Source organism: Orbicella franksi, chromosome 1 (genome assembly GCF_964199315.1).
Source record: "Orbicella franksi chromosome 1, jaOrbFran1.1, whole genome shotgun sequence".
In the NCBI taxonomy this organism is placed as follows: domain Eukaryota; kingdom Metazoa; phylum Cnidaria; class Anthozoa; order Scleractinia; family Merulinidae; genus Orbicella; species Orbicella franksi.
The window spans coordinates 15,618,568-15,633,139 of record NC_138145.1 but is presented as its reverse complement, the minus strand read 5'-3'; the positions used below and the strand labels follow the sequence as shown (position 1 = coordinate 15,633,139).

Below are 14,572 nucleotides of genomic sequence, written 5' to 3'. Positions count from 1 at the left end.
TTGATTCATCGTTTATTTTCTCAGTCAACTTCCTCATCCTAAATTCTCAAATCTTCTTCATCCAGTGTTTGTTTCATGCAAGAGCCTCTTTTCTTCACACATTTCTCATGTACGAGGAACTTTTCCACGTTTCTCAGTCGATGTCTTTGCATGAAGAAACACATGTTATCACGAGGGAATGATCTAAGAGAAAGATTCCCAGTGGTCTAGGAAAATTTTGTGAACACGTAGCCTGATTCTCAGGCGGTCCAGGTCACCCGCAGCCACGCACTCTCTCTCCGCGAGCGACCTAGACCGGAGAATCAGGTTACTGAACACAGGGCACTCGTACAATTTATCGCGTTTTCGCGTCCTGATGGCTCGTGACAACATTCAGATGTTTCGTGAATTGTTCTTCAGCGGACCCACGGGGAAAAAAGTGGATGCTGTCTCGATCTGTAATAATGCGTGACAACGTTTAACCTTAAATATATTTTTAAAAAAATGATAGTTGGAAGAGGCTTGTGGATGGGATAATCATTCTCCTAGATTTCCGACTCTGTATGCTGTGGTAGTCGTTTATCACGGGCGAATTTCCTACTTGTTTTTGCAACACATCGTCTCTTCAAAATTTGTATCCCTCTTTCACATGGCAGACGTTTGCGTGACACAATCCTGTCAATCCATTTCTAGCCCTATGAAAAGCCTTGAAAGAGTTGAAGTAATCTCTGTAATCTCCCGGATGTAGTGTGAAATGAATGATGCACAACTCGGTCTCTCTTCAAAAGGAGGCAGACTTTGAACAGAGGCCGAGCAGTAGCCATTATCAGGCTATGTCTTGCTGGATTTCTTTGCTTTGGTTTTCTTGGGCTGTTTGATGTCCTTTTGCTTTATTAATTTTGGACTAGCACTTGCTTTTACTTTTTTCGTCGCTTTAGTCTCGTTTGTTTTCTGTTGGTGAGAGATGTAGCAATAAACATCAGTGAGAAATAACATAATAAGACTTGAAAGTTTACGATTTCAATAAAATAAAAATAACTTAATTGATCGAGCAACGACACTGCCCGCGTAACGATTGGACTTGAAAATCTAGATTAGCACGCATTCGTTATACGCTTACTTAAGATTCTCGGATGAGGATGAGGAGAGAATCCCCAGCGTCTCGTCCCGCCTATCACACTTCGAGTCTCTCACAGTACTCAAATATTCCTATCCAATATCTTGTAAAAAGAAAATTTTGTAACCCGTGTGGTGTGCTTCTTCTTTTCACATCCGCTCGAATTTGCGGAATACGATAATCAGAGAACAGGTATCAATTAACCTGAGAACCAGGCGCTAATTGAAGAAGGAGGGAAGGGTATAAGGGTGTGCTCTCCACACTCGGTTACTACACTCATGTCGCGTAAGTTAGACCAAGTAAGACAGATAAGGTTAGTCTAAGGTTCTTGACAATTGAGTAATTGAAAAGGGCTAACTGAAACTTTAAGTTCATGAAGGATCGTTCTTTACCTTGAGCGTCCTTTTTAAGCCATCTTCTTTTCTTTCATATGGATCCTCTTCATCTGATCACAAAACAGAGAATCAATCAAATCATGTTTGCGAGAAGCAGAGAGAACCTTTAAAATCTCAAATTGTCGACTTGCTCAATCGCTCTTTGCTAGTACTCTTAAGTCGGGGGCACCTAAGGGATCGTTTCGGTAAATTATGTGTTTGAAAGGTTTTAATCCTCTCCGATTTTCTTACAATTGTAACCTGGAACTTCCGTGATATCAAAAATTTACCGCCTGTTGTTTTCGGAGTGATAAAATTGTCGCTTTGGCCACCACAAAAAGGTCAGCTCTGATTCTCGGAAAGGCAAGAGGACCTAAGTTTTTCGGGAAATGGACAAAATAAGCCTTAATGCATTCGAGAGGACTAAAGTTCCCCCAGAATAACCAAACAGATAAAAATTTCATAGCGCAGCCTAAAATTAAGCTACAGAGCGTCAAAAGCACTCCACATGGCGTTAAAAGCGTTTTAAAGCATTTGAGAGAAAACCGTCGTCGGTTGCCCCCGGTAAAGTCAGAAACCAAATCAAAACCCTTACAATCTGTTATGGCATAACTCACATTTGACCACGCATTTTACGAAAAGAACTGCATAAATTAGAAACTACGTTCAAATACGTTTCATGCGAGGGAATTTGTTCAAAACTATACGAGTCCAAGAATTCTCCCTAATCTTTATGAATTCTAATAAAAGAATGCAGTTTCTTCCAAGAATTTCATAGCTTTCCATCATTTCAAAAGATTCAGCGGATCGGAGAGCCAAACTTGAAAACACAGGAATTGTCCACGTTGTATTCCTTTCCATCGTCATTTCCTCCGGGCTGGTTTCACTAGCGCCTAAGCATTAGCATCAGCAACATCTAAAGAAGAACTTGAAAAAAGGGGCACATCCCCTTCCCCTCTCCCCTCCCCCCCCCCCCACATCTGCTCGCTTGCTCAGTGCAAAATCACTCGTCCATGTCTGCCCTCGCTCAGAAATGCAAGCCAAGGGAAAAAGAACACAAGCCTCTCCTACAGAAAAATAATATTGATGAAGATGTCACGAGCTTGGATTGGAATCCATGAACTCTAACTAATGAGTTACGGAGAGACTTGTATTTACTATGTTCAGGTGTGGCACGCGTCATGCATACTGCGGGGATCAGTGATGTCCGCGAAAGTAGGATGTGTGTGATACATAAGAGACTATAGGTGAGCTTCTTGTACGTCTTAGAACTCAGGTATAATTTTGAGCTTCTCGTAATCATCATAATTTTCAAAAGAAACAAATGGGCAAGTAACGGTAGAATAAAGACGACACCAAAACAGTAACAGCTGTAACAATGACAAGGAAGGAATGTCCTCTTAGGCAACTCTGAGGAGTTATAAGCGATGAAATCTCGAACGCAAAGACGACCAAAACAAATGGGAAAATGATATTGGAAAGAACTTTCAGCAAGTCTATGTACCTTCTGATGAGAATTCTCCTCCAGAATCATCTTCATCTTCCTCTTTTTTCTCGCTCTCTTCTTCCTCCTCAAGTTCCGATTCTGATTCCAGATCTGAGGGCACCCACATGTCTTCATCAGCTTCCTCAGCTTCCATGTTTAGTTTCTCATGATCTAACACAAGCAAAATTCACTTAACATTGCTTGACATTTTGAAAATCAAAATTTCCTTGACAAAAGCAAAAGTTATGCCTTACGTTTCTCCAGAGCTCTGCTGAAGCGCTTTCCCATGACATGTCTTTGAATGTGATGAGGAGCATTGTTAATGTTTTTCTTGGTCAACTGGCAATAAAGCTGATTCCTGTAAGGTTGTATGAGAACAATTCAACAAGTTACTTCAGGAAATGTAAAAAATACAAGGGCCTTGGTTTACAGAGGCAGTCTCTATTGAAACAGTACGTAACAGATGTGTTATTCTGAGGAGCAGCAAAAATGTTGTTCATCATGCAGGCTTTTTTCATTTGCTCCTCATGAAGCTGGAGCTACCACAGAGTACAAACAACAACAACAGCAAGAACAACTACTACACAAAGGACTCAGTGTACTTTCCAGTTTCTCTCTCTCTCTCTCTCTAAGATTTTATTGCAAAAGTTAATAGGTTTACATAGTTATATTTATTTACATAAAAGACATAAATTAATGTATTTGTATAGTCTCCAGCCAGCATTCCCATAGCTTTTTTTTATGCTCAAGTGACCATAAAATTTAACATTAAAACACAAACATGGTCTAAGAACTGGCAATCATGTTTTAAGTTATTCTTTAGTTGTCTTGTTATTCTAAAACTGAGGTTACATTACCAACGATACTGATGCAAAGGTGAAACAAAAAAATTCACAAAAGTTCTCAGTTAATCATTTTGATGTATCAGTTACCTATTCTTTTCACTTGGTACTAAGAATTCCTTGTATTCTTCATAGCCAGGGGATTTATCTGGAACTTCCTTCGTCAATCGTTGATACTTTTTTCCCTTTATGTAGTTTTCAAGGTCGGAGAGTCTTGCAGGTAACTCATGTCCAGTTAACTTACATTTGACCTAATATAGAATGGAAGTGAATAACTAGTGTTAGCTGAATAGGTTAAGAAGAAAAAAATTGAAATCTGGGAGATCGCCTATTTTACCTTCAATAGAATGGAAGTGAATTACTAGTGTTAGCTGAATAGGTTAAGAAGAAAAAAAAGTGAAATCTGGGAGATAGCCTATTTTACCATCTCGATCCTGAAAAAAACACAAAAATGTGTAAAATATTCCACAAACGCAAGAATCGATATCCATTTTGAGCAAAATCAGAACTGATGCAAATGACAAGTATAAAGCAGTGAAGCTGAAAGCCATGAGTGTGGTTTGAGCTTCACAGTGTGAAGAGCCAGTTCAACTTGTAAGTTCTGGACAAACTGCGCTATAATTTCAAATTGCTCTACATGGTCATGGAGCTTAGAAAAGTCTATCATGTCCCACTGAATAACTAAATAGGATTTTTTTTTGTATTTCACAGCTATCTTGTCGTCTCACTGAAACCGAGCAGTGTGTGTACCAAAGGCATCAGACGTTGGGTGTCAATCGATGCCCTTGATCAACACTCAATTGACATCTTGATTGAAAATCAATCGATATCTCGATTGATACTCGGTTGACACTAGATTGACACTGGATTGACATCTCGATAGACCCTCGATTGACACCTGATAGACAGTTAGTCGATAGTTGGCAGAGTGTCCACCAACTCATATGTATCTAAAGCTGTAAGACACTTAAATAAAGTTTTTTATTAGTAGTATTATTATTATCGATCGACATTCGACGCTTGCGGATGCCTTCAGCACACATGATCCGCTCTTTCGTGTTAAAAGTTCCCTCTTTAATATTTATCTTCAGTCTTTAGTTACATATCTTGAAGATGATGATTATTCTTGTCTCAACTTCTGCATACTGGAAGTCTAATAACAAGTTCAATGGCACCACTCATTCGCTAAGAATGAAATAGTAAACGCTAGAAATTAAACAAACAAACGCATGTCGCTGATACCCACAAGCGTGCGAAGGAAAATGGCAAACCTATCAGAAGTCAGTCCGAATTTAACAGAAATGTTAAAACTCATCTTTGAAAACACTTTGCATACCTTTTCTCTGTTCTGGTCATCTTTGTAAAGTTCAAAATGACGATGCTTTGTCAGGAACTTTTTCAGAGACCTTCCGTCCGCCATCTTGCCATTTGCCTCGACCCCATGCTGAGGTACGCATTTTTTTTAGGGGAGTGGTAGAAGAGGTAGTGCGTGGTACGGCCGATAAGTAACACATTTCTGTTTCTTGCGCAATCAAGGTACATTGTTATGTATCATCATACAAGTGTTGTGGGTTCATTTAGGTTGTGTTCGAAGCCTGGGCAAAATTGCATTCCAAAACTGCTCAATACTCACCCCCTCGGTCACCTTTACCTACTCCTCCCACACAGATATGTAGTTGGCAAAGCCTATGATCACCATCGATCACCATAGCGAATAAACAATATGGCGGATGAAAAACAGATTTTAATTTTTATATAATATTCATGCTCTTTTCCCCTGTTATAAAAATTCTTCAGCGAAAAGGAGTATAAGATGCATGTAACATTGAATCATCATGGCTGATGGTGGGAATTACTCGTTTTTCAACCACAATCTTCGCACGACAGCTATGCAGCAGTCCTTTGACCGACCTAAACTTCTTCAGCAAAGGCGATCACAATCAGCCGGAAATCGACTCGATTCGTCGTCGAATAGAGCTGTTGAGAGTAAAAAAGATACACCGTTGTTAGTTAGAGAAGGAGATGCTCAAAACGTGAAATTTGTGCCACATCCTCCGTCTTCTCCTCGTTCGAATTCAGGAACGGCGGAAGGGAATCCGCGTGTCGCGGCGTTAAATTCGAAAGGCATCAAAAGAAGTCGTTACGAGTCGCCAAGGACTTCTCCATCTGGCTCAGAAGATGAAAGGAGAAGTCGTAAACATGTTCTGAATGTGATGCTGGATCCGTTGCCTCTGAAGCGCAGTGGGAGCACAGGTAGTTTGGACAGCATCGGTTCCAGTGAATCTTTTGGAAGTCCTCGCGATGGGCATAGAGGTGCTAATCGTAATCTTAGGGGTATTGAACCTCTTAAAGATATAGGTTCCAATAAGGAACTTCTTAAAAACTTTAAATCTTACCAGAATAGTGCGAAAAACGAGGATTTGGGTAAGAAGATGTTGAAAAAGAATGTTGTTCACCCTTTGAGGGTAGAACAGCAGCAAGCAGACATCTCGACACAGACAGGCTCAACACCCATTAAATCTAATTCGAAGACGACATCTGTATTGTATGATGAACCTCCTGCTGAGGATGAAGTTACATTATCTTCCTCAAATGACAGTTTGACAAGTGTTAGCGACAGCGAAGAAAATTCAATAAGCAACAGTGATGCAGAGTCTAAAAATCAGCGTAAGCCCATCCAAAGAGACCCTAATTCGACTTTACCTACCCTACCTTGTCAACTTAATGACAGAACTCTTGGAACTAATGCATCTGAGTTGTATGAATCTGTGCATCCAAGTGAAAGAAACCAAAATGATATCCCATCAGTGCAAACTGGTGAACTTAATGACCAAGGTGTTGTGACAAATTCATCTGGTTTGTATGACAGTGTACCTCCAAATGAAGGTATATATCAGAATCAAGGTATACCAGTATATCAGAATCAAGGTGTGTATCAGACTGAAGGAATCCAAGATGATCTCCAACATAATTCAACTTCTGATTTAAGGCAGCTCAGCAGGGCACTGGAGAAGGTAGTCACTGACGATGAAACGTATGCGTCAGACACAGACTTGTCTTTTAGATCAACAGGACAGGCGTCTGGTTTCTCTACATCAACCTTGCTTCCACGTGTGTCTGCAAGAAGAGCACGGACAAGGAGTGGTAACTTTTTAAAGGAGGAAATGGAGCGTTACTTCCCTGACAGGCAAATTGGCATTTTTGTTGCTACCTGGAATATGCATGAAGAAAAGGTAAGATTTTGGCCCTCCTATAACTGAAAATGGTCACTCTTCATATAACTTTAGCAAACATTTTGTGAGAATGTACACATTGAAAGCTGTGTGTCTATAACTCTAAAGAAATGCAAAGCTTATGTTAGCATTTAATGTAGTACTCTGTATTGATCCCTCTATTAATTATTTTAATAACTTTTGTTTCATTTTGTAACAGGAAGTTCCATTCTACTTAGAAGATTTTTTAATACCAGATTCAACTGATTTCTTACAAGACCTCTATGTTATTGGCTCCCAAGAGAGTACATCTCAAAGGTAAATATTATTGTTTTCTAATAACATCAGTTTGCTGCAATATAAAGAGTGGTTGTAAGTTATGAACGGTATACTGTGTAAAATACTTCCTTCAATCTTGCCAGAATCCTGGAATCAAACTTACCTCCCTAAATCTCTGTGGCTTCATTAATTTTGAAATATTTAGGCATTAAAAAGTCTTGTAGACTCTGGTCTTTGGGTCTTGAAACCCTAATTACACTTTACTTACTGGCAAAAACTATAATTTCTAAGAGTGTTAATTTTCATAATTCATGAAATATTCCAGAGTGAGCTGGAAAGTATAAATTGAGAGAAGTTAAATTTGATTCATAACGTAAAAGAGCCTAGGGGTGCGTTCCTTTGGGGCGATCTGGATCAGGATCAGTCATCCAAGATCTGTCTGGATCGTGGTGCATCAAAAGAACTGATGAATCCATTCTGGTTATGGATTCATCGCTTTCTTTGATGCACCATGATCCAGACAGATCTTGGATCACTGATCCTGATCCAGATCACCCCAAAGGAACGCAGCCTAGATTTACATGTTTTTTCCAGTTATTACAACATGTCCAGATGCAACTGTGGATCAAAATTTAACCTCAAAATTTAATCTCAAAATTGTTTCAACAGAAAAGAGTGGGAGATCCGTCTTCAAGAAACTCTTGGTCCATCGCATGTGCTGATGTATTCCTGTTCTTTTGGGTTGTTACACCTGGCACTGTTTATCAGGAGAGAACTTGTCTGGTTTTGTTCTCGTAAGTGTTGTCTTCTTAGTCTGGGAGTTTTAATTAACCATCTTAATTTGCTTCAAATTTGATTAAAGCAAAGGAACACACTGTGAAACTGAAGGGAAACAAGAGATGCTTAAGTCTTCAAAAAGTGTTTTGAACATAAGAACAGAAAACAGGCGCTCAGAATTATAAATTCACAACAATGCAATGAACTGGGATAAGTCATTTTGAAATATTGTTGGCTTATAGCATGTGCTAACCAATTTCTGGGAAATTATTTTCTCCTGATTAATAACACTGCCTTAGCTTTTATAATGCCCCTGTACTGTCATGCCAGTAAAAAATTGCATGACCACTCCTTTAAGTAATGAAAAAAGTTTAGCTCTATTTCCATTATAGACAAATTAATTTAGTCAGAGGACCTATTTACAATTTGAGCTTTCAGAGGCAGTATCTGCCAACAATAAATTGTCATGTTATCAGATGATATTAATTTAGCTCCGATTTTTTTTGTAAGAACCACAATCAGAGAAACAACTTACTGCCAGCATGAATCAACTCTTTTATCGGTCAATACTACATGTATGTAGTTCATTGACCTGTTTTGAAAATCAACCAGTTGTGGTTGTACTGCCCCATATTAAGGCCAGTCCAACGAAGAGGCTGAGGTTTATCGGGACATTTAACTTGAGGCAGATACGACATTGTAAATATTTTTCTTTTTTCTTTTTATTGCAGCTGTGAGTGAAGATAGTGTATCTACTAGAGTGGGTCATATGATTAAAACCAAGGTAAAATTGGCATGACTGTTTATTTTTGTCTTTGTAAATCCATGCTTAGTGATCTGCATACTTTTTTTTTGGAAAATGGAGAAAATATTTGTTTCTGCTATTTGTCTCTGTATGTTTACAATAGTTACACAAAACTCACCAACAGCAAAACTACAAGGTTTAAGTATATAGCAAAAATTATAGTATGTTTACAGATTGTGTTGAGATGTGTTTTCCTCTCGCTACAGGGAGCTTTGGCTGTGTCCTTCAGCATATTTGGAACATCATTCCTCTTCATTGACTCTCACTTTACTTGTAAGTTCTCCTTTTTAGTTTGGACAAATGTTATCGGGAACAAAATTATGAATGATATCTTAATCCTGACAAAAAGTAATGATAGGGAGGCATACTTTTACAGAGTTGAGGAAATGAACAAATGCTGATGAACTGTTCAGACAAGCATCTACAGTAACCAAATGTTGTAGTTCTCATGAAATTTTGAGGTTGTAGGTATTTTAATTAAGATTTAACTATAAAATAGGAAAAGATTGTTTATCTGTCAAGTCGTACAAAATACACATTTATTTAATTAGTGTCTATCTGCTAAGTCAAGAGTGTACTATGCCTGTATCATTGTGTTGTGTCCTCGGGCAAGGCAATTTACTCTCACAGTGCCTCCAGTCTCCACCCAGGTGTACAAATGGGTACTGGCAACTTAATGGCAAGTTAAAATACCCCTAGTCGCTTCATGCTAAGGAACTGAAGATAAACACTGGCCAGGTTCAAGCACAAACCTTTCCCTAATATTTATATTTATCAAGGCCACTGCTTTTGATTTCTTTAATTCTTATGCAGCCTTCTGATTCCCTGCTTCAATGCCCTGGCATTTAGGAGTCTGTTATAATAAAATGTGATACTCTCCTGCCTGAATTATCATTGGAAGTTAGTTTCAAGTCTTAAGCATGCATTTTGTCGCTTGTCTTGCAGCTGATGAAGGCAAAGCTATGGACCGTGTAAGTGATTACAAGACAATCTGCAAGTCTCTGTCATTATCACCTGAGGGTCAGCCCAACGGAAACAATGGTCAGTAGAATAACATGATCCTTTTTTGTACGAGTTTGCACACATTGCAGATCAAAGATCCTAGTATTTAAAGAAGGACATGTTGTCTGTTTTACAATATTATTACACAAGTGCTGTTTGTTTAGAAAATTTCACATGATACATAAGAGTGTGTTGTACTTCGCCCCTTCAAAAAGATGAACATTAAAAACCAAAAAAAATGACTGAAGCAAGTGCCCCAGTTTGCCTCATACTGGCTGCAAGTACAGCTGTGCCTTCCTTAGCAGCTTTTCCACAAAATGAATGTCTGTTTTTCCAAGGTTTCTTGCCATTCCTTAATACATTACACTTCTGCTGTGTTTCATTTTAGAACTGGATTTGACAGCCAATTTTGACCGAGTGTTTTGGTTGGGAGATTTCAACTTTAGGGTTACCCTGGATAGGTCAAAAGTGGATGGATTGCTTGAGAAGTACAAAGACCAGGAAAATCCTGAGTGTAAAGTAAGCATATAACACTCAAATGATACCACGGATTTGGGTTTTGTTTTTTACCCCAGAGATTGAAGACAATAATTATAGACCGACCCCTTTTTAGCTTTATCTAACAATCACTGCACAGTGGCCCTTCAGACATGAGCGTGTGTGCAACGCAGTGTTAAACCTCTACATTTTTTAGCATTAAGAGAGGGCTGACTTCTCAGGCTTCAGGCCTGTACCCTAGATCTGCCGCCAGTGAGTGACTTGCATGACATCATCTGAACAATGCTCCTCCTGACTTGATTAGGAAGATGAAAACCCATTTGGCAAACTGAAACAGTCACTGCGAATGGGTTGTGTTTAATCTGCCTCTTCTCCCTGTCTTGTTTTGGGGCTTATTTGCCTCAAGCTGTGGATTTCCAGTTCAATAAATTGAATCACTGAAAGATTAATCTCTGTGTTGTGGAATACTTTGTAGAACTGGAAATCTCTTTTAGGGTGATACTACGTCACCATGCTTTTGATCCTCATGGCGTTGCATTCCCTTAGCTCAGTTTTGGTAGAAAAATGTAGACTCGTGGTACATAGTCTAAAAAGTGAGTCTCTGATTGTTATTTTTTTTGTAGGATTTACTGGAGAAAGATCAGCTTCTAGATCTAAAGGAACAAGGTGAGTTTTGATTTCATCCAGCTATCATATGGTAGTCTTGTATATTGTTGGTATCTAATTTTCATGTTGAGGTTGTTAAGGACTGCCTAAGCCGTGCCTTCTTGTGCATGCAATCATAGTTCAAATTTGTAAAGTGCTCTTCACCACTCCCTCAATGTGTTGGTTTTAAAAATTTCTCAAGTAGTTCTTTCTCTTGTTTTTTTTTTTTTTGGCTTCTGGATCCCTTATTCAACTTTCGTGGTTCATTATTGGCCAATCAATTCATCAAGCGCACAAAGATGCAATATTACTTTATTACCACAGCCACTATGATAAAAGAATCTATGGTAACAGTTGCGTGCAATTGATCCACAACAGGAAAAGTATTTGTGGGATTCACTGAACCTCCAATCAAATTCTTACCGAGTTACAAGCATGACATACAGAGCGACAACTATGACACGTCATCTAAAAACAGGACGCCTTCTTGGACGGTGAGTAAATTTCCACCCCAGGGGGGGACTCTCATATAAAAGGACAGGGATGGGCTTGTCGTACCTTTTGGGGGTTTAAACCTGGGGGGGGGGGGGGTTTAACACGTGGTTTTGGTGCCTCTTAAGGTGTTCAGCCTCTAAATGTCCACAGCAGGAGCTTTCACAGCAGGAGCTTTCACAGTGCTTTTTAGGGTATTCAGCCAAAAAATATGACCGGAGATGTTTGACAATCAGCTGATTTTTTGTTTTGTCTCATTTACATCGTGAATTCACTCATCAGTAAAAGAGTGTACATGTGTTGTTTTAGAATTGGCACCTCTTAGGGGTGAAAAAAATTTCAAGTCATGCCCACGAAATAGGTTCTTGGTACCTCTTAGTTACTGTAGGGTTTCTTTTCAAAATTTCTGACAAGCGTTCCCGTCCTTTTTGTATGGGACCCCCCCCCCCCCCGGCCTATGACGGCATATATGCCCGGACAAAAGCACTCTTGTTTGTGAAAATGAGGTCGATTATGTACGGCATCTAGGTGGGATGACGTATTTGAGTGCTTGAAAGAAGCGCCTGAAACAGAGTTTAGAATTTATTTTCTTGTTGTCTTCCAGGACCGTGTTCTTTACCGCAGTAGAGATCCATCAAGTATCCAGCCAGTTATCTACAGCAGTTGTGTTTCTGTCAAGACGTCAGATCACAGGTAAGAAGGTAAATCTGCCATGCGCGTGATCTCTTTTTAAAAGAGCTTTGCCGTCTGTTTGAAGCCTTATTTTGATGAACTAAAAAACCACTCCTCGATTTGAGGAAGCGCAACTACAATTCCTTGGATTTCAGATTTTGACAAGTTAGTCCATTAGAAAGAACGACAACTAGCAACGGCAAAAATGAAGAGGATTACATTGTAAACGAATTTGAAAGGTTCGGGTTTCATAATAATAGCACGGTGAAACATTCTGTTATTTGGAACATGGAATCCATTTCTATCGTTTTAGAGGTACCATTACTGCATTCACACCAGACGATAGCGCTACTTTCATTCGCGAAACGAAACCAAGAAAGTTTCCCAATACGTTCTACCCAGCAACTGCTTGCAAGATCAGCTCGTATGTTTTAAGAGTCCTGTTTTATAAGTGTTATAAAGTCAGTCACTTGTTAAGTGATGACGTGGATATGTTTGCGCTCATGGCTGTCTCTTTCATTTCAGGCCAGTATTTGGTATTTACCAAGTCAAACTCAATCCTTGCCGGGAAAAGTAAGTGCTCCACTTGACTTGTGTTTTTTCCCCTATATATGTTCTACCCAGGTAACAATTGTGATTTTATCTTTACATGACAGCATTCCTCTGACTGGAGGCCAGTACATCCGGGATGTTTATGTGGAAGGTACGTGAATTTCAAACTTTGACAACAAGACTCAGTCTAGGCTCGATTTCCGCCGCTCTCTCGTGTCCGGTCTACGTTCCTCCCCGAAAAGAGACGGCTGGACGTGTGAGCGGCAAACCAGGTCTGTGACTGCAGTTAACTGATTGGCTAAGACCAACAAAAGAATCCTCACGCGTCCAGCCGTGCCTACGGGGGAGGAACGCGGGCTCCTTTCCCGAACAGCGGCTGGTAATCGAGCCTAGACATCAGTCTAACTAGAATGATCTAAATGATCTTAATGACAAACATGAGAGCTGATGTAAGCTGCAAGGCCTGCGAATGGTTCTACATGTGTCACACGGCTGGGAGGTAACCGCTTAGTCTTCGTTTTCCATGCAATGCTGTTTTGCTTTGAAAAATGAAATAAAAAAAGTTCCTCAGGTTCAGTCTATTCTCAGAGACGGGACTTCGACCGAGGCTTAGACTGTACTTCGGTGCTGTGACCCCAGGAAGAGAAAGATATTCATGTGCTGTCGTTGTCTGTTCGTGAAAGTCAAGTTTTTGTTGTTGTTTTTGTTTTGAAACAGCCAACCGCAGGCGATCACTTGGACCCAGCTCTCAAGAACAGAGTTCTGTGTGCGTCATCCTATGACAGCTGTTAACTGGGCCCCGATCGGGGAGACACCTCGAACAAGCCTGAAGAGCACATCTGGATGACACCTCCACGGCATACGGCGTCGGAAGCGTGTTGCTCTAAGAGCGGGAGACAAGTTATTTAACATATTGGATTCAAATGCAGCTCATTGCATCATTGTACATAATTTAAAATGTGAAAGATTGAGTTATTTTAAGCTACCTTGAAACCCAGTTTCGGTAATTTGGATATATGTAACGTTTTATCTTGCTTTTGTACTTAAAAAAGGTGACGTATTATTGTATCCATGCGTATACAATGTAATGAGTAAAGCATTCGTTCATTTTCGCACTCGAGGATCTTTTATGCATATAGAAATGAAAACCTTTCCGTGCATCTCTTTTACACAATTATAACATTGCTTTTACTTCCTGCTAGCTTCATCTTGGTAATTATAGTCAATGCTTGCTATCAGTGTGAATGGCATGATTATACCATTGTTAACACGTTTAAGATAGCCTCGTACCTGATAGAATGTAAAAAACAGACATAATAAAATAATAAATCTGCCTGGAACTCCATGTGTTTTTATTTCTTGTCTGGCCTGTACCAGCGAAAGGCTATTTCCGGTTCCTCTCGGCCAGATTCCTGGTTTTTAGTGCTACAGTTTTCCTGAAGAGGCCATATGGCCGCGAGAGGAGGTAATAAGGAAATGAATGTAGACGGTATCCTATTACAAGCTTTTTATCCAATCAGAGATTAGACTAACACTATGACGTCAGGTGACGACGTAAGGTGAAAGTCTTACGAAAAACATTGGGCTCTGTGAATTCTCAAAAGAAAAACAAACAGACAAACAAACAAAACCATTACACTCGATGTTGCATTAGCTTGATGCCACGACAAGAAAACAGAGGCGACATCGATTAATTAATTGCCAGGAAAAAGGAGAGAGACTAAGGGATTTCCATTCTAGTTCCACAATGCAATAGCATAAGAGTGAGTGATAAAAATTGGATTTCTTTTTGAGATGTACGTTTAAAGTAAAGTTATAGTGTTTTCAATTCTTGGGCAAA

At 39.5% G+C, this 14,572-nt stretch overlaps 2 protein-coding genes across 2 annotated transcripts; one reads left to right on the top strand and one right to left on the bottom strand.

The window, feature by feature from the left end:
* Positions 1 to 16: 16 nt before the first annotated feature.
* Positions 17 to 5,239, bottom strand: LOC145492494 (uncharacterized). Its single transcript, XM_081471954.1, has 6 exons — positions 5,135 to 5,239; positions 3,889 to 4,049; positions 3,211 to 3,314; positions 2,975 to 3,127; positions 1,489 to 1,541; positions 17 to 930 (listed from the first exon to the last, which is right to left on the bottom strand). The coding sequence occupies exons 1-6, from the start codon at positions 5,216 to 5,218 to the stop codon at positions 811 to 813; spliced, it is 675 nt and encodes a 224-aa protein (XP_081328080.1). The 5' UTR covers positions 5,219 to 5,239; the 3' UTR covers positions 17 to 810.
* Positions 5,240 to 5,628: 389 nt separating this feature from the next.
* On the top strand, positions 5,629 to 14,277 carry LOC145492474 (uncharacterized). Its single transcript, XM_081471933.1, has 13 exons — positions 5,629 to 7,031; positions 7,231 to 7,328; positions 7,959 to 8,083; positions 8,798 to 8,850; positions 9,078 to 9,144; positions 9,817 to 9,912; positions 10,262 to 10,392; positions 10,995 to 11,037; positions 11,395 to 11,510; positions 12,113 to 12,201; positions 12,706 to 12,753; positions 12,837 to 12,883; positions 13,450 to 14,277. The coding sequence occupies exons 1-13, from the start codon at positions 5,634 to 5,636 to the stop codon at positions 13,512 to 13,514; spliced, it is 2,376 nt and encodes a 791-aa protein (XP_081328059.1). The 5' UTR covers positions 5,629 to 5,633; the 3' UTR covers positions 13,515 to 14,277.
* The last annotated feature ends 295 nt before the right edge of the window (positions 14,278 to 14,572 follow it).

Excerpts from the sequence above, each read along its gene's own strand:
- LOC145492494 (XM_081471954.1), bottom strand. The coding sequence starts at position 5,218 with ATGGCGGACGGAAGGTCTCTGAAAAAGTTCCTGACAAAGCATCGTCAT. Across the intron at positions 3,315-3,888 it reads GTACCAAGTGAAAAGAATAG|GAATCAGCTTTATTGCCAGT; the intron begins GTAACTGATACA and ends ACAACCTTACAG. Across the intron at positions 3,128-3,210 it reads CAGCAGAGCTCTGGAGAAAC|ATCATGAGAAACTAAACATG; the intron begins GTAAGGCATAAC and ends TGCTTGTGTTAG.
- LOC145492474 (XM_081471933.1), top strand. The coding sequence starts at position 5,634 with ATGGCTGATGGTGGGAATTACTCGTTTTTCAACCACAATCTTCGCACG. Across the intron at positions 9,145-9,816 it reads CATTGACTCTCACTTTACTT|CTGATGAAGGCAAAGCTATG; the intron begins GTAAGTTCTCCT and ends CTTGTCTTGCAG. Across the intron at positions 12,884-13,449 it reads CCGGGATGTTTATGTGGAAG|CCAACCGCAGGCGATCACTT; the intron begins GTACGTGAATTT and ends GTTTTGAAACAG.